The sequence below is a fragment of the Lampetra planeri genome, chromosome 71 (assembly GCF_965212315.1).
Source record: "Lampetra planeri chromosome 71, kcLamPlan1.2.h2, whole genome shotgun sequence".
NCBI lineage: Eukaryota > Metazoa > Chordata > Hyperoartia > Petromyzontiformes > Petromyzontidae > Lampetra > Lampetra planeri.
The window spans coordinates 1,278,841-1,304,117 of record NC_136176.1 but is presented as its reverse complement, the minus strand read 5'-3'; the positions used below and the strand labels follow the sequence as shown (position 1 = coordinate 1,304,117).

The following is a 25,277-nucleotide window of genomic DNA, read 5'->3' as shown; positions in this document are numbered from 1 at the left end:
AATGCAACGTAAAATAATTTGATCTTAATCTGATCTAGGATCTAATGTGATATTAATCTGACTTTAACAATAATAACAATTTTCAGTCTTGCACAGTATCATCAACATCAGTAATGGTAATAAGAGCTCTTTTGTTTCTGCTGTTGTGACACGTTTTTTTAGAATTGATCCTGAAAGATGCTGCAGAGACGGAGCAACCTGTGCCTGTGCCGGTGCCTGCTGAAGAAGAACTAGAGGACATGGAAGGAGAAGGGCTGTTTGCTGCATACCATAAGAGGCAGAAAAGGGATGTTGGGACCCCACCAGCAGTACAGCTAAGTCACTACATTGACATGGCAGAAGGACAGAATGCCCTTTTGTTCTGGGCACTGAACAGTAAGACTCTTCCTTCACTCTTTCAAGTAGCCATCCGAGTCTTGGCAGTGCCTGCTTCTAGTGCTCCAGTGGAGCGAGTTTTCAGCCATGGTGGCATCATTCTGCGTCCCCATCGTGCACAAATGACTGACAGACTTTTGGCCAATTTGATCTTTTGCAAATGCAATGCAGTGTAGGGGCCTCCCTCCACCTGTCCACAGCACGCATGCGCACACACACTCACTCTCTGCTCATCACCTGTCCACACAGCTCTCTCTCTCTCATACACACCAGTCTCTATGGAGGCATTCCAATTATATTATCAGGTTGGTCCAGTTTTTCAGAAGTGATAATTTTGAGGAGTGAGGATTTTATTGATGACATGTTTAAAAAAGTTTAGGCTAAAAGAACCCATGTCTATTTGAAAGTTAAACTGTTTTGCAATATGAGGTCAATGCAATACAGGACTGAAGCTGCTGTGCATTGTTATAGTGCAATATGCTGTTGAAATAAGAGCATTTTTTGTGAAAATTAAATTTTCTGTTTTTTACTGTGTTTGATTAATGTCATTGTATAAAAAGAGGTTTAAATAAATACAAATCTTACAGACATACATGATTTGTATAAATTTTATTTCTGTGGTAAGAGGACTTGAAATGACTCGAAACAAAAATGGTAGGACTTTGGACTCGACTTGAGACTTGCAGGCTTCGACTTCTGACTCGACTTGGGACTTGCCTCATCTTTGACTCGACTTGACTCGGGACTCGAGAGCAAAGACTTGAGACTTACTTGTGACTTGCATAACAATGACTTTGTCCCACCTCTGGTGTGTAGTGTAGTGTATAGTAGTGTACAGTGTATAGTATAGTGTAGTGTACTAGTACAGCATATCGGTGTGTTGAAGAGCCAAGCCACAACATTTACAATCTGAGTACAACGTTTTGACACTAATTCCAACCAGCTTCATCAGACGACAGCCACATGTTGTGGCTTGGCTCTGTGGAAATAGAAATCGGCTCGCTGGGTTCATAGCGCAGCACGCTAACCGTTGCACTACCGCTCCCCACTCACTCACAAACTTCATCGGAAGTATAGTATTTATCTAGCAGTAACTAAGTTACCCGGCTTAGCTCAGGTCTCATTAATCAAACACTAAGAGTATTGTCTCTGCTTTTTTTATGTAATTAAGGTGTATCGTACCATATCGAGACTTGGGGATTGGGTTGTTCTTTGTTTTTTATGTCTCTGCCTCTGCTCACATTCATTGACGATTTTTATGATTTTGGGCAAGCCCGTCTAAAGCTGCGTGACCAGGAGTTGGAGCCATTTGCTGTTCAACTTGGCTTGTGACAGAAATTAACTCTGGCCCCATGCATTACATGACATAGCATCTTCATGAATTATGTAGTTTGAGAAGCTCACAATAGCCATATAAATAAATTGCATTCGTTATAGTTAAAATTATACGCACATCGATGCCTGGTTATAGTTAAGGGATCGTTCTCTGGTCAACCATGTTATATCTGCTGATGATCTGGAAATGGCTACTCAAGGAGATGGGGTTAGATAATCTTGTTCTGTGCCTGGATAATTCCATCATGAAAGGTGGCCTTGCGTATGTTCCACCAAAATAAATCACCTGCCTGGGAATTTCATGTCATACAACACTGTACCTGCTCAACTCTCCATGAGTAATCAGGCAGTTCTACAAGTGGTGGAGGAGCTTCCATGCCTGGTTAATGTGTTCACGACCAGCTCTGGTTTGGCAGCCAAAGTCTCACTTTAAATTTGTCTAACAGCATTCTTTCATTATACTGTGTAACACTGTGTGAAAGCTGCCTGGACTTTTGCTCCATACAAAGCTGTGGGTGTCCATCGCCAAGGACTAGTCTGTCTGAGACCATCCCCTCTCCCTGTCATATTGGCATCGCACCCGCCTCTCACCCTTCGTCCTGTGAATGGTGGGCGCACAGGACGGTGCCACGCAGCCATTCCAGGTTAAGCCCAAATGGGTTTCGTGGGTCACCTAGCCACCAGGCATTGTTCCATGAGTGATATCAATATATAATATCTGTAAGGAGTTTCCCCAATAGACTGTCCCAGGAACTCTACCAGGCACGTCTCACTGGGGGACATCCCAGGGGCCTGGCCCAGGACATTCTGGTGGGAATGTCGCTTGGCTGGCTTTGGGAACGCCTGGGAATTCCCCAGGAAGAGCTAGAGTCTGTCACCAGGGAAAGGGAGGTCTGGACTGCCCTACTGCATGTGCTGCCACCACAAACCTCACCAAGACAAGAGGATTTTTTAATAAATGAACGAATAGAGCTGTAATTCTTCTTGGCCACAGATATTACTCCTTTTTCTGTGGATGCAAAATATGAACTTATTTTAAGGCCTGTCTGTTCTGGCTTTTAATTAAGGCTGGCCTGGCGATGATCCCCTCTATTGAACCAAACAAGATTGTATTAAAACCTTACAGAGCCCTAAAATATCAGTACTGAATATAATCTGAGACTTTGGCAGGCGAGGCTGCATTGGTTGGGTCATGAATTCCGCATAAACAGACAATGCTCAAGCATCTTCTGTTAGCTCAGATGTTACGAGCTAAACGGGCATGGCATTGGCTAGAGAAGAGATTGGAGGATGTGGAGTTGATTAGACCTGCTGTCAAGATCGGTATCTAGAAAAGGCCCGTGACGTATGCTGCAGCACAGTTGGAGGTATTTGCTCTGCAACAACAATGAGGTTGGAGTAGCAATACTCGCATGAATGGGTGGAACGCTGGGTGCCTGAAATGTAGCAAGACAGCAGGAAGCACAGCTGGTGCATCTGTTAATCATCTCAGTCAGTCATCCCTTGACACCTGGATCATTCCCATGACCTGCTGACAAGTGATCCACACTTACATGGCATTCATGTGAAATATATGTGTATGTAAGAGTGTATCTATGTGGGGAGCGGTGGTGCAGTTATTCCACTGTGTAACAAAAAAAAAATTGTTCCTGGGTAGTTTGTGTTATTTCCTAATTGCTTTTGCCTCTAAATTACAAAAAATGGCTATTATTCCCCACAAACTTTGCTTTTGTGACCAGGACAGTGATATTTAGAAATTTACCTCTTTTCAATGAGAAAACAAGTTAATTAGTTTTTTTAGTTCTTGTATAATTCTGGTCACAAAAGCAATGTTTGTGGGGAATGAGCCATTTTCTAGACTTTTAGGCATAAGCAATAAAAAAATAACACTTAGTACCCAGGAACAAAAATTGTGTTACATAGTGTTATCACAATTAAAGTTTGATTATCGCCAACAACAAACGTGATTTATTCGTGAAAACTTAACTTATTGTGGGGAAGCATTATTACGGAGCATATGAAGGTGGCCTGGCATGGTTCTGAACACACCACCACTTTTTTACCATGCCAGTGTGTGTTACAGTGTCAAGTTTGTATTTGCAGTAAAGTATATTAACTCGATTGAACACGGAGGTTAAATCAAAACAATAGTTTATTTTTGTTTTCCTTTGGAACTTTTTACGAGAATGGAAACAGGAAATTAACACTGAACATATGCAGCTGAAGTTAGATCTGTTCATCCCAGCATTCAAGGAAATCTGAGCCTGGCTTCACACCTTTAAGTTGTGATTGAACATTAATTCATGCATTTATGCATAATACAAATAGTATTATTTTCAACACTCTTTGCTGTGTTATCTGAATTTTGCTTTTATAAATATTCCTTTTGTAGCCAGACAACCGAAATTGTGTGCTTGGAGTTTTTGGTTAACATTCATTTTGAAGATGCTAGGGCTTCCAGGCTGACCATTTGCCCTCTCATTGTGTGCCCGTGTGATGAATTTGGGAATCCTTTTCACTCTATCATGAATATATGAATGAGTATAGACGTGCAAGTCATGTGTGACTGTGTATATATGCATTCCTTTGTGCCTCGATACTGACGTAGATGGTCTGGATATTCTTTTTTTCTGTCTGCAGCTGACACTTCCTCTGACACTTCCTCTGCAAAATTGATTTGATGGAGCAAAGGCACTCAGCGCAGCTCGGTAGAAAAAGGCAACAATGCAACCAGTGTGCATACAGCACGGATCATGTTGGACATCTGACACAGCACCAGAGAACTCACACAGGAGAGAAACCCTTCAAGTGCAGTGTGTGTGGGAGGGCATTTTCAATTTCATCTACTCTTAAAAAACACTGTAGAACACACACAGGAGAGAACCCCTTCAAGTGCCCTGTGTGTGACAAGGCATTTACACGGTCATCAGGTCTTTATAGACACCAGAGAACACACACAGGAGAGAAACTCTTCACGTGCACTGTGTGCTGGAAGGCGTTTTCACAGTCATCCGGTCTTGTATCACACCAGAGAACACACACGGGAGAGAAACCCTTTAGTTGCACTCTGTGCGGGAAGGCGTATGCACAATTACAACATCTACAAAAACACCAGAGAACACACACGGGAGAGAAACCCTTCAGTTGCACTCTGTGTGGGAAGGTGTTTGTACAATCACAACATCTACAAAATCACCAGAGAACACACACGGGAGAGAAACCCTTCAGTTGCACTCTATGTGGGAAGGCGTTTTCACAATTACCACATCTACAAATAAACCAGAGAACACACACAGGAGAGAAACCCTTCAGGTGCACTGTGTGTGACAAGGCATTTTCAAATCAATCAGTTCCAAGGAAGCACCAGAGAACACACACGAGAGAGAAACCCTTCAGTTGCACTCTGTGTGAGAAGGCGTTTGCACAGTCATCTGCTCTTGTATTACATCAGAGAACTCACACGGGAGAGAAATCCTTCAGGTGCACTGTGTGTGACAAGGAATTTTTATATCCATCAGTTCTAAGGAACCACCAGAGAACACACACGGGAGAGAAACCCTTCAGTTGCACTCTGTGTGAGAAGGCGTTTGCACAGTCATCAAGACTTAAACATCACCAGAGGACACACAAGCATCAGAAGATCCCCAAGAAATGGAGTCTGAAATCGGCTTGTGAAAGTCAAAGTGCTGCAATGAGCCCATCCCTCATGAAACCAGAAGTGAATCCCAGCTTGGACACTTTTAAAGGTATCAAGGTGAAATGTGAAGAAGTGATGGTGAAGAGCGAAGAAGTGAAGGTAAAATGTGAAGATGAAGATTCAACTCCAAAATCGTACCTTCACATCGATGGAGGCGACGTGAAGCAGGAGGAGAATTCTGACTGTGAGGCAGAGCGAGGCAACTCCCAGCAGTTTGTGGAAGTGGAGGTGTGGGTGGACTTCTTAGACAATACAAAGTCAAATGGAGACCCGTTAGATGTTTTAAGCTTGAGACAATGAAGCTCCAATAGATTCACCTTTGTCACAGGCCTTTAATGAAAAGAACGTGAAGTCGAACACTCAATTCCTGGGTTCAACCTGCAGAGTAAGAGCGGCGAGTATTTGTTGACCTGTGGGTTGGGTAGATGAATAATCGGGAGCAAGAGCCAATAAGCTCCCAAGTATTCCACTGTTATATTCATATTTGCATTGATATGGTGCTTGCTTGCTTCAGCAACTCGGTTGTTTCATATCTCATCACAGGCACTCGAAGAGCACCCCCAAGTGGAATGACTCTGTGTGATAAGGTGACCCTGCTCTCGCCTGCATGTGGGCATGAGTCTGTCAGTAGGGGGTGATGATCGATGTGGAATCTCCATTATGTAATTTCTGGATAATGTTTGAAATTGGCCAAATATTGACCATGACACCAACATGCAATGACCTCTGTGTTTTGAATGACAATAGTATGTTTTACATCCCCTGTTAAGCAGATGGTGCATGTTTTGCTTAATGTTACTGGAGTAGCCAGACATTCATGTCGGATTTGAACCTTGAACCTCTACAATAAATAGAGAATGTGCTACCACTTGGCTTCCCTCAATCTGAGTGTAGGCATGACAGCCTGAATGTTTCTAACTGGTGCAGATGTTCCATTTAGAGTGGTCCACGTTTCACATGCCTACAGAAGGGAGGGCATGACTGGCCGAGAAGAACCGAAGCTTCATGCGGAGCGACAGACCAGGTAGCTTCCACACAGCATAGCGCAGCCGATGAAATGATAATGCCGCCCGACTGATTCGGACCACTCTCACACAGTGTACACACGCAGTGTACCCACAAGATCTACACACACCATGTACACAGCGTACACACAGTTTACCCACACAGTATACAAACAGTCTGTGCATGCACAGTGTATACACACAGTAACAAAAACCGCCATTCGCCACTAAGTGGTGGTGACGTCACCACGGCGCTTGTCCCAGGCTATGTGCACGGGGTAGATCCAGGTGTCATGCGTCGACTGACTGAGATGACTGGCCAATGCACCACCTGTTCCCCGACTGCGCCAACAAACAGTGTACACACACAATGTTCACTATCTTGAATTTGGAGCTTTTGTGACTGCAGGAATTACCCGTTGGTTCTCTCGGTAAAGTCACGTATAAAGATAAAATAATAAATTAAATAATAACATACGTTTCGATTGCAACACAAGCAATCATCACCAAGTATACCTGATGCTTGTGTTGCAATCGAAACGTCGTATGTTATTATTTAATTTATTACTTTATCTTTATACGTGACTTTACCGAAATAACCAACGAGTAATTCCAGCAGTCACGAAAGCTCCAAATTCAAGATTGAACCACTTCTACGGGGAAGTTCCAAGTTTATCTTTTTCTCTTATCCTGGGTTTTTTGTTTTCTCTCTCTGCCTGTGTATTTAGTGTATTTTTTCTGTCTCCACTCGTTTTTGTCGTTCTTATGTTCTGCTCTGTCTGTGTGTCTCCGTTCCTCTTGTCTTATGTTTCATCTTTCTTTGGAATTTTCACACTTAAATTCTAACTTAGCAATCTTTGAAATACGTAATCGACCAGGCTATGCGTTAATTGTGTGTTGACCGACTCTCTGTGTTGTATTACATAACATTGCGATATTTTGCTAAGTTATTTAATTTAGTGTGTTCTTTCTCCCTCCTAATGTTCAAGCTTGCGTACTTTACCAGGCGTGCTTCGTATTCATTGACATGTTAATTTTTTCTCTAACCCCTCCAACTCTCTCTGCCTCCGCCCCGCTCTGTCTATTTAAGGCCTCGCTACCGAGACAATCTCCCTCTCTGTGTCTGTGTTACTCTCTCTCTATGTATCTTGGTGATATCTGTCTGCTTATATGTCTGTCTATAGTTTTCTGGTTAAATTTTTTGTTGCTATTTCATTTATACCTAATGATGATTGCTTGTGTTGCAATCGAAACGTCGTATGTTATTATTTAATTTATTATGTTATCTTTATACGTGACTTTACCGAAAGAACCAACGAGAATGTTCACTATGTTTTTGTTGAGCTCACGCACCCAATGGGTCTCTGTTCAAGAGAGGGAGCCATAGAAATGGAATCTAAATAAACTTGAACTCTAACCCTGATCTCGCTCTCTGACGTCACCACTCATTAACTTTGCGTGAGACGCGAGGGGGAGGTGTCCCCCACTAGTGACGTCATGTCACCGAGGTATATACCCCCCCAAATCCACCTCCACCGGGAGTTTGAGCGTGACGTCAGGTCTGCCGATTTCCGTTCCAGGAAAGTGCTTATTTGGGACGGGGTCAGCAGCCAAGCACCATCACCTGACATGGGCCCCTCTCATTAACATAAGTTACCCTGCTGCTCGTTGGGGGAGGGGATTGTGTGAACCCCGCAAATGACGTCATGTCACCTGCTGCCGCATGACGTCATGAGCCACCAGGTTGCTGCTGCTGCTGCGCGCACGCTCGCTCACTGAGATCCGAGGTGAGAAGTTTACATCGTGGTGGTTGTTGTTGTGAACCCAGGTAGAGCCTCGCTCCTACTCCCTCGTAGGGATAGCAATTGAGTAGCAGCGAGTATGGAATCGATGTCCAGATTGAAACATTACAACGCGGGGCCTAGCCATACGGGGACTTGCCTCCTGCCCTCGCCTGATTGCAATTGCTTTAATTCTCTGCTTAAGTTTAATTTGTCTTCACCTGGCTCACTACTTTGAAACTTTGTTTTACTTGAAATATTTCTACGTTTTTATTTTATTTTACCAGGCATAGCCCACTTGAGCTACACGGCTCGTTTTCAGAAGCCACCTGCCCACAACACAGTGGGCTTATCAACTTGTGGAAATCTTAATTTTGGAGCTTTCGTGACTGCAGGAATTATTCTTTGGTTCTTTCGGTAAAGTCACGTATAAAGATAAAATAATAAATTAAATAATAGCATACGACGTTTCGATCGCAACACAAGCAATCATCATCAGGTATAATGAAATAGCGACATAAAATCTAACCAGAAAACTATAGACAGACATATAAGCAGACAGATATCACCAAGATACATAGAGCGAGCAACACAGGTACAGAGAGGGGTGATCGTCTCTGTGGGGTGGCCTTAAATAGACAGAGGGGGGCGGAGGCAGCGAGAGGGAGTGGTTAGAGACAAAATTTACATGTCAATGAGTACGAGGAGACGCGTAGAGAAGTACGCAGGCTCTCTCTGGGTTTTTTGTTCTCTCTCTCTGCCTGTATATTTAGTGTAATTTTTTCTGTCTACACTCGTTTTTTGTCGGTCTTAGGTTCTGCTCTGTCTGTGTGTCTCCGTTCCTCTTGTTTTTATCTTTTGTCTTTCTTTGGAATTTTCACACTTAAATTCTAACTTAGCAATCTTTGAAATACGTAATCGACCAGGCTATGCGTTAATTGTGTGTTGACCGACTCTCTGTGTCGTTTTACATAACATTTCGATACTTTGCTAGGTTATTTAATTTTAGTGTGTTTCTTTCTCCCTCTAAGCCTGCGTACTTCTCTACGCGTCTCCTCGTACTCATTGACATGTAAATTTTGTCTCTAACCCCTCCCTCTCGCTGCCTCCGCCCCCCTCTGTCTATTTAAGGCCACCCCACAGAGACGATCACCCCTCTCTGTACCTGTGTTGCTCGCTCTATGTATCTTGGTGATATCTGTCTGCTTATATGTCTGTCTATAGTTTTCTGGTTAGATTTTATGTCGCTATTTCATTATACCTGATGATGATTGCTTGTGTTGCGATCGAAACATCGTATGCTATTATTTAATTTATTATTTTATCTTTATACGTGACTTTACCGAAAGAACCAAAGAATAACTTGTGGAAATGTTTATCGGTCAAATACTCTAAACGCGTGGTGATGTTGACTCTAAATGTGCAGGGAAACCCGCAGGATCCGGAGGAGAATCCACGCGACCACGGAGAGAGAGGGACACGCAAACTCCAAATATACAGCCATAATACAGGTTTGTTTGGGATTGATCGCGTAAATAAGTCAATGTGCCGTTAACCCCGCCACCACCCGACTGCCAATTAGTAAGGGGTTTGTCACGTAAACAGAACGTGGCCAATGCGTCACAAGTACAGCACTAGTGTGTAGTGTAGTGTATAGTAGTGTACAGTGTATAGTGTAGTGTATGGTAGTGTATAGTGTAGTGTACTAGTACAGCATATCGGTGTGTTGAAGAGCCAAGCCACAACATTTACAATCTGAGTACAACGTTTTGACACTAATTCCAACTAGCTTCATCAGACGACAGCCACATGTTGTGGCTTGGCTCTGTGGGAATAGAAATCGGCTCGCTGGGTTCATAGCGCAGCACGCTAACCGTTGCACTACCGCTCCCCACTCACTCACAAACTTCATCGGAAGTATAGTATTTATCCAGCAGTAACTAAGTTACCCGGCTTAGCTCAGGTCTCAGTAATCAAACACTAAGAGTAATGTCTCTGCTTTTTTATGTAATTAAGGTGTATCGTACCATATCGAGACTTGGGGATTGGGTTGTTCTTTGTTTTTTATGTCTCTGCCTCTGCTCACATTCATTGACGATTTTTATGATTTTGGGCAAGCCCGTCTAAAGCTGCGTGACCAGGAGTTGGAGCCATTTGCTGTTCAACTTGGCTTGTGACAGAAATTCACTCTGGCCCCATGCATTACATGACATAGCATCTTCATTAATTATGTAGTTTGAGAAGCTCACAATAGCCATATAAATAAATTGCATTCGTTATAGTTAAAATTATACGCACATCGATGCCTGGTTATAGTTAAGGGATCGTTCTCTGGTCAACCATGTTATAACTGCTGATGATCTGGAAATGGCTACTCAAGGAGATGGGGTTAGATAATCTTGTTCTGTGCCTGGATAATTCCATCATGAAAGGTGGCCTTGCGTATGTTCCACCAAAATAAATCACCTGCCTGGGAATTTCATGTCATACAACACTGTACCTGCTCAACTCCCCATGAGTAATCAGGCAGTTCTACAAGTGGTGGAGGAGCTTCCATGCCTGGTTAATGTGTTCACGACCAGCTCTGGTTTGGCAGCCAAAGTCTCACTTTAAATTTGTCTAACAGCATTCTTTCATTATACTGTGTAACACTGTGTGAAAGCTGCCTGGACTTTTGCTCCATACAAAGCTGTGGGTGTCCATCGCCAAGGTCTAGTCTGTCTGAGACCATCCCCTCTCCCTGTCATATTGGCATCGCACCCGCCTCTCACCCTTCGTCCTGTGAATGGTGGGCGCACAGGACGGTGCCACGCAGCCATTCCAGGTTAAGCCCAAATGGGTTTCGTGGGTCACCTAGCCACCAGGCATCGTTCCATGAGTGATATCAATATATAATATCTGTAAGGAGTCCCCCCAATAGACTGTCCCAGGAACTCTACCAGGCACGTCTCACTGGGGGACATCCCAGGGGCCTGGCCCAGGACATTCTGGTGGGAATATGTCGCTTGGCTGGCTTTGGGAACGCCTGGGAATTCCCCAGGAAGAGCTAGAGTCTGTCACCAGGGAAAGGGAGGTCTGGACTGCCCTACTGTATGTGCTGCCACCACAAACCTCACCAAGACAAGAGGATTTTTTAATAAATGAACGAATAGAGCTGTAATTCTTCTTGGCCACAGATATTACTCCTTTTTCTGTGCATGCAAAATATGAACTTATTTTAAGGCCTGTCTGTTCTGGCTTTTAATTAAGGCTGGCCTGGCGATGATCCCCTCTATTGAACCAAACAAGATTGTATTAAAACCTTACAGAGCCTTAAAATATCAGTACTGAATATAATCTGAGACTTTGGCAGGCGAGGCTGCATTGGTTGGGTCATGAATTCCGCATAAACAGACAATGCTCAAGCATCTTCTGTTAGCTCAGATGTTACGAGCTAAACGGGCATGGCATTGGCTAGAGAAGAGATTGGAGGATGTGGAGTTGATCAGACCTGCTGTCAAGATCGGTCTCTAGAAAAGGCCCGTGACGTATGCTGCAGGGCAGTAGGAGGTATTTGCTCTGCAACAACAATGAGGTTGGAGTAGCAATGCTCACATGAATGGGTGGAACGCTGGGTGCCTGAAATGTAGCAAGACAGCAGGAAGCACAGCTGGTGCATCTGTTAATCATCTCAGTCAGTCATCCCTTGACACCTGGATCATTCCCATGACCTGCTGACAAGTGATCCACACTTACATGGCATTCATGTGAAATATATGTGTATATAAGAGTGTATCTATGTGGGGAGCGGTGGTGCAGTTATTCCACCGTGTAACAAAAAAAAAATCTGTTCCTGGGTATTTTGTGTTATTTCCTAATTGCTTTTACCTCTAAAGTAAAAAAATGGCTATTATTCCCCAAAAACTTTGCTTTTGTGACCAGGACAGTGATATTTAGAAATGTACCTCTTTTCAATGAGAAAACAGGTTAATTAGTTTTTTTAGTTCTTGTATAATTCTGGTCACAAAAGCAATGTTTGTGGGGAATGAGCCATTTTCTAGACTTTTAGGCATAAGCAATAAAAAAAACAACACTTAGTACCCAGGAACAAAAATTGTGTTACATAGTGTTATCACAATTAAAGTTTGATTATCGCCGACAACAAACGTGATTGATTCGTGAAAACTTCACTTATTGTGGGGAAGCATTATTACGGAGCATATGAAGGTGGCCAGGTATGGTTCTGAACACACCACCACTTTTTTACCATGCCAGTGTGTGTTACAGTGTCAAGTTTGTATTTGCAGTAAAGTATATTAACTCGATTGAACACGGAGGTTAAATCAAAACAATAGTTTATTTTTGTTTTCCTTTGGAACTTTTTACGAGAATGGAAACAGGAAATGAACACTGAACATATGCAGCTGAAGTCAGATCTGTTCATCCCAGCATTCCAGGAAATCTGAGCCTGGCTTCACACCTTTAAGTTGTGATTGAACATTAATTCATGCATTTATGCATAATACAAATAGTATTATTGTCAACACCCTTTGCTGTGTTAGCTGAATTTTGCTTTTATAAATATTCCTTTTGTAGCCAGACATCCGAAATTGTGTGCTTGGAGTTTTAGGTTAACATTCATTTTGAAGATACTAGGGCTTCCAGGCTGACCATTTGCCGTCTCATTGTGTGCCCGTGTGATGAATTTGAGAATCCTTTTCACTCTATCATGAATATATGAATGAGTATAGACGTGCAAGTCATGTGTGACTGTGTATATATGCATTCCTTTGTGCCTCGATACTGACGTAGATGGTCTGGATATTCTTTTTTTCTGTCTGCAGCTGACACTTCCTCTGACACTTCCTCTGCAAAATTGGTTTGATGGAGCAAAGGCACTCAGCGCAGCTCGGTAGAAAAAGGCAACAATGCAACCAGTGTGCATACAGCACGGATCATGTTGGACATCTGACACAGCACCAGAGAACTCACACAGGAGAAAAACCCTTCACGTGCAGTGTGTGTGGGAGGGCATTTTCAATGTCATCTACTCTTAAAAAACACTGGAGAACACACACAGGAGAGAAACCCTTCAAGTGCCCTGTGTGTGACAAGGCATTTACACGGTCATCAGGTCTTTATAGACACCAGAGAATACACACAGGAGAGAAACTCTTCACGTGCACTGTGTGCTGGAAGGCGTTTTCACGGTCATCCGGTCTTGTATCACACCAGAGAACACACACGGGAGAGAGGCCCTTTAGTTGCACTCTGTGCGGGAAGGCGTATGCACAATTACAACATCTACAAAAACACCAGAGAACACACACGGGAGAGAAACCCTTTAGTTGCACTCTGTGCGGGAAGGCGTTTGCACAATTACAACATCTACAAAAACACCAGAGGACACACACGGGAGAGAAACCCTTCAGTTGCACTCTGTGCGGGAAGGCGTTTGCACAATTACAACATCTACAAAAACACCAGAGAACACACACGGGGGAGAAACCCTTCAGTTGCACTGTGTGTGACAAGGCATTTTCAAATCAATCAGTTCTAAAGAAGCACCAGAGAACACACACGAGAGAGAAACCCTTCAGTTGCACTCTGTGTGAGAAGGCGTTTGCACAGTCATCAAGTCTTAAACATCACCAGAGGACACACAAGCATCAGAAGATCCCCAAGAAATGGAGTCTGAAATCGGCTTGTGAAAGTCAAAGTGCTGCAATGAGCCCATTCCTCATGAAACCAGAAGTGAATCCCAGCTTGGACACTTTTAAAGGTATCAAGGTGAAATGTGAAGAAGTGATGAAGAGCGAAGAAGTGAAGGTGAAATGTGAAAAAGTGATGGTGAAGAGCGAAAAAGTGACGGTAAACTGTGAAGATGAAGATTCAACTCCAAAATCGGACCTTTACATCGATGGAGGCAACGTGAAGCAGGAGGAGAATTCTGGCTGTGAGGCAGAGCGAGGCAACTCCCAGCAGTTTGTGGAAGTGGAGGTGTGGGTGGACTTCTTAGACAATACAAAGTCAAATAGAGACCCGGTAGATGTGTAAGCTTGAGACAATGAAGCTCCAATAGATTCATCTTTGTCACAGGCCTTTAATGAAAAGAACGTGTAGTCGAACACTCAATTCCTGGGTTCAACCTGCAGAGTAAGAGCGACCAGTATTTGTGGAGCTGTGGGTTGGGTAGATGAATAATCAGGAGCAAGAGCCAATAAGCTCCTAAGTATTCCACTATTATATTCATATTTGCATTTATATGGTGCTTGCTTAATTGCCTCAGCAACTCAGTTTTGTTTCACATCTCATCACAGACACTTGAAGAGCACCTTCAAGTGGCAGCTGCCTCTATCAATGACCCTGCTGTCGCCTGCATGTGGGCATGAGTCTGTCAGTAGGGGGTGATGATTGATGTGTAATCTCCATTATGTAATTTATGGATAATGTTTGGAATTGCCCAAATATTGACCATGACACCAACATGCAATGACCTATGTGTTTTGAATGACACAATAGTATGTTTTACATCCACTTAAGCAGACGGTGCATATTTGGTTTAATGTTACTGGAGTAGTCAGGGGTGCCTGTGGGATTTGAACCTTGAACCTCTGCAATAAATAGAGAATGTGCTTCTATTTGGCTTCCCTCAATCTGAGTAGGCATTACAGCCTGAATGTTTCTAACCAGCGCAGATGTTCCATTTAGGGGGGGTCTACGTTTCACATGCCTGTTGAAAGGAGGGCATTACTGTGGCCGAGAAGAACCGGAGCGACAGACCAGGTCGCTTCCACACAGCATAGCGCAGCTGATGAAAAGATAATGCTGCCCGACTATTGGGACCACCCATACAGTGTACACTCACAGTGTACCCACACCATGTACACAGTGTACGCAGAGTTTACCCACACAGTATACAGTCTGTCCACGCACAGTGTACACATACAGTAACAACAACCGCCATTCGTCACTAAGTGGCGGTGACGTCACCACGGCGCTTGTGCCAGGCTGTGTGCACGGGGCAGACCCAGGTGGCATGGGTTGACTGAGATGAGGCTCCTTGGAGGAGGGGATTGTGTGTTGAACCCCGTAATTGACGTCACCGCCTGCTGCCGCATGACGTCACAAGATAACAAAGCTGCTGCTCCACATTTACATCGTATTCTTTCGGTCTCTCGGTAAAGTCACGTAGAACAAAAACATTTACAAAAAACTACGTCGTTTTGATCGCAACACAAGCAATCATCATCAGGAGAAAAAAGAGGGGGAAAGCTGCTGAGGCAGGCTGTTTTAAAGGTTTGAAATGGGTGTAGCCCAAGGGTCATAAACGGAGTGGGCAGAGCTAGTGATGTTAAAGTGATACATTTGCATGTAAATGTAAGATCGGAGAGCTACCTCCACAACGAGGGTGCAGAAAGTGAGAAATTGTATTGTGAGATTCGCTAATCTCAATACAATTTCTCACTTTAACATCATTAGCCCAGCCCACTTCGTTTATGACCCTTGGGCTACACCCATTTAAAACCTTTAAAACAGCCAGCATCAGCAGCTTTCCCCTTCTTTTTTTCTCGTGATGATTGCTTGTGTTGTGATCGAAACGTCGTAGTTTTTTGTAAAAAAAAAAAGTTCTACGTGACTACCGAAAGACCCAAAGAATATTAATTCCTGCAGTCACGAATGCTTTAAGTCAAGATTTAAGTTTACAGCTTGGTTGTTGTCGTGGTGGTGGTTGTTGCATTTGTGAACCCAGGTACAGCCTCACTCCTTTTTTCTATTGTAGGGATACCAATTGAGTAGCAGCGAGTATGGAATCGATGTCCTGGTTGAACATTACAATGCGGGGCCTAGCCGTGCGGGGACTTGCCTCCTGCCCTCGCCTGATTGCATTTGCTTTAATTTTCTGCTTAAGTTAAATGTCTTCACCTGGCTCACTACTTTTAAACTTTTTTCTATCTTAAATATTTCTACGTTTTTTATTTTTATTTTACCAGGCATAGCCTATTTGAGCTATACCGCTCTTTTTCAGAAGCAACCTGCCCAAAACAAAGTGGGCTTATCAACGTGTGGAAATATTTATCGGTCAAATATTATAAACGCGTGGTGATTTTGACTCTAAATGTGCAGGGGAAAACCGCGGTATCCGGAGCAAAATCCACGCGACCATGGGTGAACGCAGGTTCAGCGCGGTGGCACAGCGTGCGGTGCGGGCTCCTGTTGAGAGCGTGAGAGTGTCAGCCAGCTCGGGTTACGTTGGGGGCATGATACTATGGCTGACCTGGGGACATGTGACCGGATGATACTGGAGGGGGGGCACCGGTGGAGGGGGCCAATTGGTGGTCACATGGTCCAAGAAGAACTCTCGAGAGCCTTCGGGCAAGGGGGCGAGAGAGACCGAGAAGGTGGGCGGGGCGAGAGGCGGAGCCAGCCCCAGCCCAGCCCGATACAGTAGAACCTCTGGTCACGAACGCTTCTGACCACGACCAAATCGGGTTCCGACTAAAAAATGCACAACATTTTTTAATCTGGTCACGAACACATACTTGGGTGGTGATCAAACACGGCCGCGGCCGATTTCCCCTTCCGTGCCATTTTTTTGTAAGCGCCAAATTTTCTGTTTGTTTACAAACAGCAGCGACCCACGTGTGGCGGCATGCTCAGTCAGTTTCGCTTAGTAATCGGTCTCGGTCAGACATGCGCTCATTCGCTGTGAACTCTGTGCAGTATTTTGTGTATTTTTGCATTAATTTTGCAATTACACAAAGCGTAAGTTATATAACTTTTGTTATATAAAATTCCTAGTAAGATATTAATTTTGTGAGTGTAGTCATACCCCTCCCCCCTCATTCAAGCCATAATTTAGAGAGCGAAAGCGCTGAGTTCGTAAATCGCTAACATAAGATCCCGTTAATATCTTCTCGCATCATTCATATGATGATGCGGTGAAGTAAACGTTCATACGATATTATGGTGAATGCTTCCAAAAACAATACTGTACCCAAATATTACTGTTAACTTACTTTCAATAGAAACATGAATTGCTCATACGAATATTCTCTCTCTCAGAATCGACCGACTGATGTAGCAGACGAAACAATCATCTTGTTGAACGATTCTAAACCTTGACGCGGCAATGTTAGTTTCTCTGTTTAAGGTTTTCTCAGTGTTATTCAATGTTTTTACATTTAGTTTACTATTACACTGTGAATTCTATGGCATAATTAACAATTTTTGTGCTTAAAAATCTTTCAAAAACAATATTTATATACAGTTCGTAGGAGTCTGGAACGGATTAATCGTATTTACATACAATCCAATGGGGAAATAAGGTTCGAGTCATGACCAAATCGGGTTGCGACCAAAGTTATGGAACGAATTATGGTCGTGACCAGTGGTTCTGCTGTATCAGGGGGGCCCTGAGAGGGGCTTGGGGTTCTTACTGTTGGAGAGGCCGAAGATCCACGTCAAGCTTGAAGCCTCCAGCCACGCGGTCCGGGACCCCGCTTGTGGTCCGGACCGGGATAGTGGAACCGCGTCTAGTTCCGTTGTAGCATGGTTAGTTTGGTGGTCACCACTCGAGAGTGTGTTGTGTTAATAGCTTGGAGTATGTTGTGCTAAGAGTTGAATAAACGTGTTGCTCCCAAGACAACGTCTGCAACTCAGTTTGACTCACCACAAAGGTAACCGGATGGGTCTGCGCAAGCCTATTGTACATCCCATTTGCTGGTTATGCATGCATACACCACGCGTGGTGTAGTTGTGGTTTATGGTGGTGTAAAGTATAGTGTGCGGTGAATTGTAGTGTGTGGTCAATTTTCTGATGTGTGGTGAAATATGTATGGTGTTGTGTATAGTGTGTACAGTGCATAGTGTAAGAAGCCTGTATGGGTTTATCATGTTGTAATGTGAGGTTATATCTGGGTCATTGACGGATTACAACTCGTCACGATGATTGGCTCTGCCGGTCCTGGTCCATAGCCAATGGGGGGAAGCCTAGGGGCGTGGCCCTGACGTAATGGAAAGGTGACAGCTGTAAGTAGAGGATTGGTTCTGCTGGCTTTGGCCACAGCCAATGGGGAGATGAGTCAGGGGTGTGGTCCCGGGAGCCTACGAGGGAGCCTGGAAGACTCCATAGAGGCTAACCAGGATTGGTGGAAACGTACCACGTGACCCGGGTATTAAATAGGGGTGAAGACGAACGACACGTGGTCAGAACGGGAACGAACGGAGGAGGGGGCCGCACGTGAGCGGGGCTCCGGGTTGCCACGTGGCGGCGCGTCTCTCTATCCCTCTCACGCTGTCAGCAGCGTGAAGGAAAGCTGTAATGAAAAGTGAATAAAAGACCGGATTCCAGAAGTCGCCTCAACGACCTTTATTACACTGTGACAAATGACACGTACTCCTCAGGTGATGAACAGGTCTGTCGCTGTCTTTCCGACAGACCTGTTCTTCACCTGAGGACGGCTGCTTGCGTTGTGGCCGAAACGTCGTGAGAATTGTATTTTATTATGTTTTATTTTTATTATTTTATTATTTCCCTTCTACGTGACTTTACCGAAAGAACCAAGAAGATGAATCCCTGCAGTCAGGAAAGCTTTAAATCGAAATTTTACAGTGGACGTTGTTGGAGGATACTCATATTTTTTATGATTTTTTACCCAAGTTAAAATCCAGTGAAGCCAATGCTATCATGAAATATTTTATACATTCAGTATTAAATCTTTTATACATTCAGTATAAAAGATTTCATGATAGTATTGTTATTAACCAAGCAAAGTCGTAACTTGCTTTGGTGCTTCCATCTTTCCTGCCGTTTGGCTGTTATCTCCGACTCTCTGAGTTGCATTGCCCTGTTAGGTGCCTCTGCATTAACGGGCTGGGGTCTCACTAACATGGCCACCTTTGCTCCCTTAGTCTCGATGGCTCTGGCTGTGTGATGGGCTGTGTGTCTCACTGGCGTGACCACCATTACGATGGTTCACTTGCGTGGATGCGCTGGACTCACAGCGCAGTTGGCAGCGCCGCAGCTTGTGTTACACATAGACATGACATTAACTTACTAATCCCCCTAATCTCCCTGCATAATCTTTCCCATCAACATAGTGCTAATCTCCCATTAACACTGCTGTTGTATGAATATGCGGGGATGATACTCTTATGCGGCGATGGAAGCTCATTTCATGCGAATCTCTCTCTCCCTAATCACCCCCATTAACACAACTGACGTACTTGCGTCCGGGGATGGAATTCCTTTCCAGCTCAGACCCCGCTTGCTTGCCAATTGCCACATAAATAACCTCTTGTTGTAACAGCTCTCTCGCTGGTTCAGCAGTTCCACTGCTGGATTATTTTTTCCGCCTGAGGATGACCGCTTGTGTTGCGATCGAAACGTCGTGATTTCTTATTTTTTGTTTTATTTTATTTTTCTACCTACGTGACTTTACCGAAAGAACCAAAGAGTATGGATTCCTGCAGTAACAAACGCTTCAAATCAAGATAGGACAGCACCAATTCCAGTGTCGCTGGCATCCGTGTCCAACACAAAGGGCAAATAGAAATCTGGGAAGCCGAGGGAAGGCGGGCGTGTTGACGAGGCCATTGCGTAACGCAACAAACGCGGCCTCTTCCCCGCACCGAATTCTCTGGCCCTTAGCAGTGAGCGCATCGAGCGGTTTTGCAATTGTCACGAAGTTGGGGACAAACCAGTGAAATGATGCAAACCTGAACAAAACTGCGAACTTCACCCACCAACTTAGGGGTTGGCCATGTGTGCACGCACAGTTTTGTCAGGATCCGTGGCTATCCTGGACTCACTAACAATTTAGCCCAATACTGCAATGATGTTTACAAGAGATGACAGTTTAGTGGTTTAAATTTGAGATTGACCACCCGCACGCACTTTGACAAACATGGACCGCAGTCACTGCAAATGCTCCTGAAACGTGCGCCCGAATACAATTATGTCGTCCAGGTAAATGAGGCATTGGAGACCTGCCTAGACCAGTTCCATAAGCTGGTGGAACATGGCAGGAATGGAATGCAGCCCCATGGGGAAGAAACTAAATTGGAAGAAGCCTTGGAGTGTTGGGAACGCGATTTTAGGCCTAGATTCTTCATCCAAGGGCAGCTTACAAAATCCTGACAACAAATCGAGGGTCAAAAATAACCACGCCATAGAAATTTTGTTCAGCTTGCGGAAATCTATGCAAAAGCGCAGACTCCCATCCCGTTGTTTTTAAATCAAAACAATGGGAGCCCCCCACGGGCTGGTAGAGGGGGAAATGTCCGCAGCCAGCATCTCGTCAACTGCCTGGCAAACGTGGTCCTTCTCCCTGGGACTGAGCCTATACGAATTCTGCCTTGATTTGAAGCTTTCGTGAATGCAGGAATCCATACTCTTTGGTTCTTTCAGTAAAGTCACGTAGTTAGAAATAAAATAAATATATAAACATAGGCATAACTTCAACCGAGAAGATGGATACAAATTGAGAAATCATTGGAAGGATTGAGACCTCCTTTACCAGTGGCAAAATATAGTAATAGGTTTTTACCCTTTCAACTGGTACAAAAACTGACACTTTTATACAAGGCATCATGTTTGCAACAACCACAATACAAGCAGTAAAATGCAAACAAAAAGAAGCAACTCTGATGATGATAATGATATGCACGGTCGTTGAAGTTGATTGATCCACACCCGAGACAGCATTTCTTAGAGCCGAGTCTCCATTGGTGTTGGACCAGATGACGCCAAAAGGCGTACAACTCAAAGACAGCACACTATCAGAGTATTGATAGCTCGGGGTAAGCATTTACACTGAGACCTCCTTACCAATGGCAAAATATAGTAATAGGTTTTTACCCTTTCAACTGGTACAAAAACTGACACCTTTGTTATGTGAGGATATATCCGGGTTGCTGATGGATCACACCTCGTTACGATTGGCTCTGCCGGTCCTGGCCCATAGCCAATGGGGGGGAAGTCTAGGGGCGTGGCCCTAACGTAATGGGAAGGTGACATCTGTAAGTAGAGGATTGGTTCTGCTGGCTTTAGCCACAGCCAATGGGGGGACGAGCCAGGGGCGTAGCCCTGTGGCTGTATAGCAACATCTGGAAGGTTCCAGGGGTGAGGCTGAGGATTGGCTGCATGGTATCACGTGGGCCAGGGGTTATAAGGGGTGGAGAGACAGCTCGAGGTCAGTGTAGAGGGGCTGAAGAGAGACCACGTCTGTGCCTCCGGCACGCCAGCGGCCACGTGGCAGGCCGGAGGCTGTCTCCCACACGCCGTCAGGCAGAAGTGTGACGGAGCGAGAAAGCGAGCGAACGCCACGCTCAAGGAATGGAAGTAACGGGGAAAAAGGAACCCAGCATGTGAGGGAGCTGTGTAATGAAGAACGAATAAAGAAAAGACAATCGTCCAGAGCGGATTTATTACACATGTGCATTTTTCTGAGATGGCATCAAGAGGCTGCAAGCATCCGGCAGATGCATTTTGCTATGTTTGCGGCCAATTTATCAAGACAAGAGCAAAAAAGTACTCTGTGGAAGCATCTGCTAAGATGTGCGAGGCCTACAAGGCATATTTCAGCATGCCTGTCGGGGATCAAGACAAACTCTGGGCACCTCATTTCACCTGCGAGCAATGCAAAACAACTCTGGAAAGTAACATGGACAATTGTTGCTTGGAGTTTTATTTTATAACATTTGTTAAAAAATTTAAATTGTAAAAGTTTTAAATTTCCAAATGATTTACAATTTTGAATGTTATTGAAAAAATATATCATATATGAGAAATGTTGCGAGAATCTCTTACACATTAGTAATGGGTGAAATAAATGTATTTTTGTAGGATGGTACAGAGGGGAAAAGAGCCATGAAGTTCGCGATCCCAAGCATTTGGCGGGAACCCACTGACCACTCAAGCAACTGCTACTTCTGCATGGTGGACCCTTCCAAACGTCGGACTGGCAAGAATGCACATGCTATCACGCCCCGGTGCCACACTGCCATGAGCTCCCCGTACCCACTCCACCGGAGTGAGAGCAGCAAGTCAGAGAGCAAGGAAGATGTTGTAGATCCAGATGACAATTTCAAAGGTGGAGCTAAGGAGTGAAACCCATACTACCCCAACCAAAAAGACCTCAACGACTTGATCAGAGATCTTGGTCTCACCAAGTCCAACGCCGAGCTTTTGACGTCTAGTCTCAAGCAGTGGAACTTGTTGGATGAAAGTGTGCAAGTTGCAGATCAGAGGAAGCGTCATCAACCTTTTTGCAGCTTCTTCACCCGTCAAGCTGGGCTCTGCTTCTGCCACAATGTGACCAGTCTGTTGGAGGCAATTGGAATCGCCTGTAACTAGAATGAGTGGCGCTTCTCAATTGACAGCTCATCCAGGAGCCTCAAAGCCGTGCTGCTCCATAATGGTAACAAGTACCCGTCTCTTCCCCTGGCTCACTCAGAGCACCTCAAAGAGGATTACAACAGCATTAAGACCTTGCTGGATCTTTGCCTTTGGGACAGCAGGGACACCAAGGCGAACTACCACAGGTGGGACTGGCCACAGCGGACCGAGTTCTCTGTGGGGAGGAACATCAAGTGGGAGCCACTGGTGGACCCCGGAAGGTGCTGATGCCACCACTGCACATCAAATTGGACCTTATGAAACAATTTGTCAGAGCTGTAGATAAGGCGTCAGCAGACTTCAAGTTCCTTCAAGACTTCTTCCCTAAGCTGTCTCAGGCAAAGGTTAAAGCTGGTGTCTTCGTCGAACCACAGATAAAGAAGATCCTGGAGTGCAATGAATTCCCCAAAAAGATTACTAGTAAGGAGAAAGCGGCTTGGAACAGCTTTGTCGCAGTGGTTCGGGGTTTCCTGGGCAATCACAAGGTCGAAAACTATGTGGAGCTGGTTGAGAATCTGGTGAAGAACTACGGCACAATGGGCTGGATGTCCCTCAAAGTCCATATCCTTGATGCTCATCTTGATAAATTCAAGAACATGGGAGCGTACTCGGAGCAAGGCGAGTGCTTCCACCAGGATATATTGGACTTTGAACGCCGCTACTAAGGACAGTATAACGCGAACATGATGGGAGACTACATTTGGGGGCTGATTCGTGAAAGTGATTTACAGTATAATCGTAAATCTAAAACTACTCACTTCTAAATCTTTTGTAGTAATTTTTGTATGACTTTAGTATAAATACATGTCAATTTTGATTCTGATGATTTTCTATACTTTTTAGGCATAAGCAATTACGAAATAACACTTACTACTCAAGAATAAAAATTGTGTTACATAGTGTAATTATCACCAGCACGAATCATCACCACCACCACCACCACCCGCCCATCATACCCACCACCCATCACCATCACAAACCATCACCACCACCCAGCCATCATAACCATCACCACCCATCATGAGCATCAACACCCATCCTCTTCACCACCCATAATCAGCATCAACACCAATCATCAACCACCTATCAACACCACCATTATAATCACCACCCATCAACCATCATCACCAACCATTATTGCATTATCATCTTCACCACCCTTCATGCTTACCACCCATCATCAACAATGTTGCCGAGTGGACGACCGGCGACCGTCCGAGCGCGACTCGATGTCCGTGCCGAGTTCGAGCGACGTCTCAGTGCGGGGGGTAGGAGGGGGGGGCCCAGGTCATGGCGAACGTGGACCCCGGGGGGCCTCCTGGCAACCCACGTCCATGGGGCCCCGGTGCCCTCTCTCTAGAGAGCTCCAGGTCGATCATCAAGGTGGTGGTGTGGTTTGTGTGGTATGCCGATGGTAGCCACGATCTGTCTTGGTGATGGTGGTGTAGTGAGTCTGCTGGTGGTAGCGGTGATCTTTGTCTTGGTGAGGTTGGTGGTGGTGGTTAGTGGCGAGTATGCTGGTGGTAACAGTGATATCTTGGCGAGGTTGGTGGTGTAATTGTGGTATGCTGGTGGTAGCGGTGATCTGTCCTGGTGAGGTTGGCGGTGTGGGGAGCGGTAGTGGTCAGCGCTACGAACCCGGTAGAGGCCCGAGTTTGATTTCCGCTCACGGCCAACACCAATGACAATAATCTGAACTGGTCCTGGGCCTCCCCTAGGTCGACTCGGCCTCAAATGAGCACCTGGTGCGGTGTGTCGTAAACATCGCCACTGGGGGGAGACAAAGGCGGTCATGTGCCGTGCTAGACCTCATAGGCGCTACTCGCTAACAGCACCTGTCCCTTCAGTCTGTTAAGGCTATACGGGGGATCTTTGTCTAAGTGAGGTTGGTGGTGGCAATGGTTGACAGTGGTAGTGGTTTATGGTGGTAGCGGTGATGGTGACAGTGGTAGTGGTGAGGATGGCTGCTGGGAGCGGTGACGGTAAAGTTGGTAGTGGCACAACAAAGATCTCCCGTGTAGCCTGTAACAGGCTGTAGGGGCAAGTGCTATAGTTAGTACTGAGTAGCAGCGTCTATGAAGGCCGGCACTGGGGGCACACAGAGGACATGGGTGTCCAACACCAGGCGATGTTTACTACACTATCACCACCGCTGCCCCAGGTAACTCACTTAAGGCTGAGTCGACCTAGGGGAGGCTCGGCCGGTTCAGATAATCGTCGCTACCGGCGGTGGTGGCCGTGAGCGGGAGTCGAATTCAAGTCTGCGGGGTTTGTTGCGCAGCGTAGCGCCAAGCATGTTACCAGGTGTAAAGCCCCAACTGAGCTGCTACGTAGTTCTTTCAGAAGCGACCTGGCCATCACAACATGATAGCAGCTCAACCAAGTGGCTGATAGAATAATCGCGTGGGAATTTATAACGCGTGGTGACGTCGATTCTCAATGTGGAGGGGAAAAACCGGAGGACCCGGAGAAAAATCCACGTGACCAAAGCGAGAGAGACGCAACTCCAAATATACAGCAGCAAGCAGGCATTGTCAGGGTCGAGATCAAACCCACGACCTCCTGCATACCAGGCGAGGTAGTTAACATCCCGGCACCGCGGCACCTACCACAACTACCACACACACTCACCACACAGTTACCATGCACTCACCACACTCACCAATCACTCAACAGTCGCACACAAGGAGAGAGAGGCTGACGGG

The 25,277-nt window shown here is 45.1% G+C and overlaps 4 protein-coding genes across 6 annotated transcripts in view; all 4 read left to right on the top strand.

Annotated features, from left to right (window-relative positions):
• Positions 1-6,275, top strand: part of LOC144737537 (uncharacterized) — a 66,616-nt gene extending 60,341 nt beyond the window's left edge. Inside the window, exon 12 of the mRNA XM_078620268.1 lies at positions 163-6,275. The gene's annotated coding sequence lies outside the window, so the exon portion shown is untranslated. The remainder of the gene's footprint in view (positions 1-162) is intronic.
• Positions 1-7,834, top strand: part of LOC144737539 (uncharacterized) — a 46,115-nt gene extending 38,281 nt beyond the window's left edge. For 2 of the 3 annotated variants that reach the window (XM_078620270.1, XM_078620271.1), the window contains one exon: positions 163-6,275. The gene's annotated coding sequence lies outside the window, so the exon portion shown is untranslated. Of the gene's footprint in view, positions 1-162 lie in introns of all 3 variants that reach the window. The other variant, XM_078620272.1, reaches the window with a different exon arrangement.
• LOC144737540 (uncharacterized) lies at positions 4,391-6,275 on the top strand. The gene has a single exon (XM_078620273.1). It carries the CDS (start codon positions 4,391-4,393, stop codon positions 5,705-5,707), a length of 1,317 nt encoding a protein of 438 aa, XP_078476399.1. The 3' UTR covers positions 5,708-6,275.
• On the top strand, positions 6,394-18,527 carry LOC144737538 (uncharacterized). The gene is made up of 3 exons (XM_078620269.1): positions 6,394-8,198; positions 9,619-9,703; positions 13,016-18,527. The coding sequence occupies exon 3, from the start codon at positions 13,056-13,058 to the stop codon at positions 14,226-14,228; it is 1,173 nt and encodes a 390-aa protein (XP_078476395.1). The 5' UTR covers positions 6,394-8,198; positions 9,619-9,703; positions 13,016-13,055; the 3' UTR covers positions 14,229-18,527.
• The last annotated feature ends 6,750 nt before the right edge of the window (positions 18,528-25,277 follow it).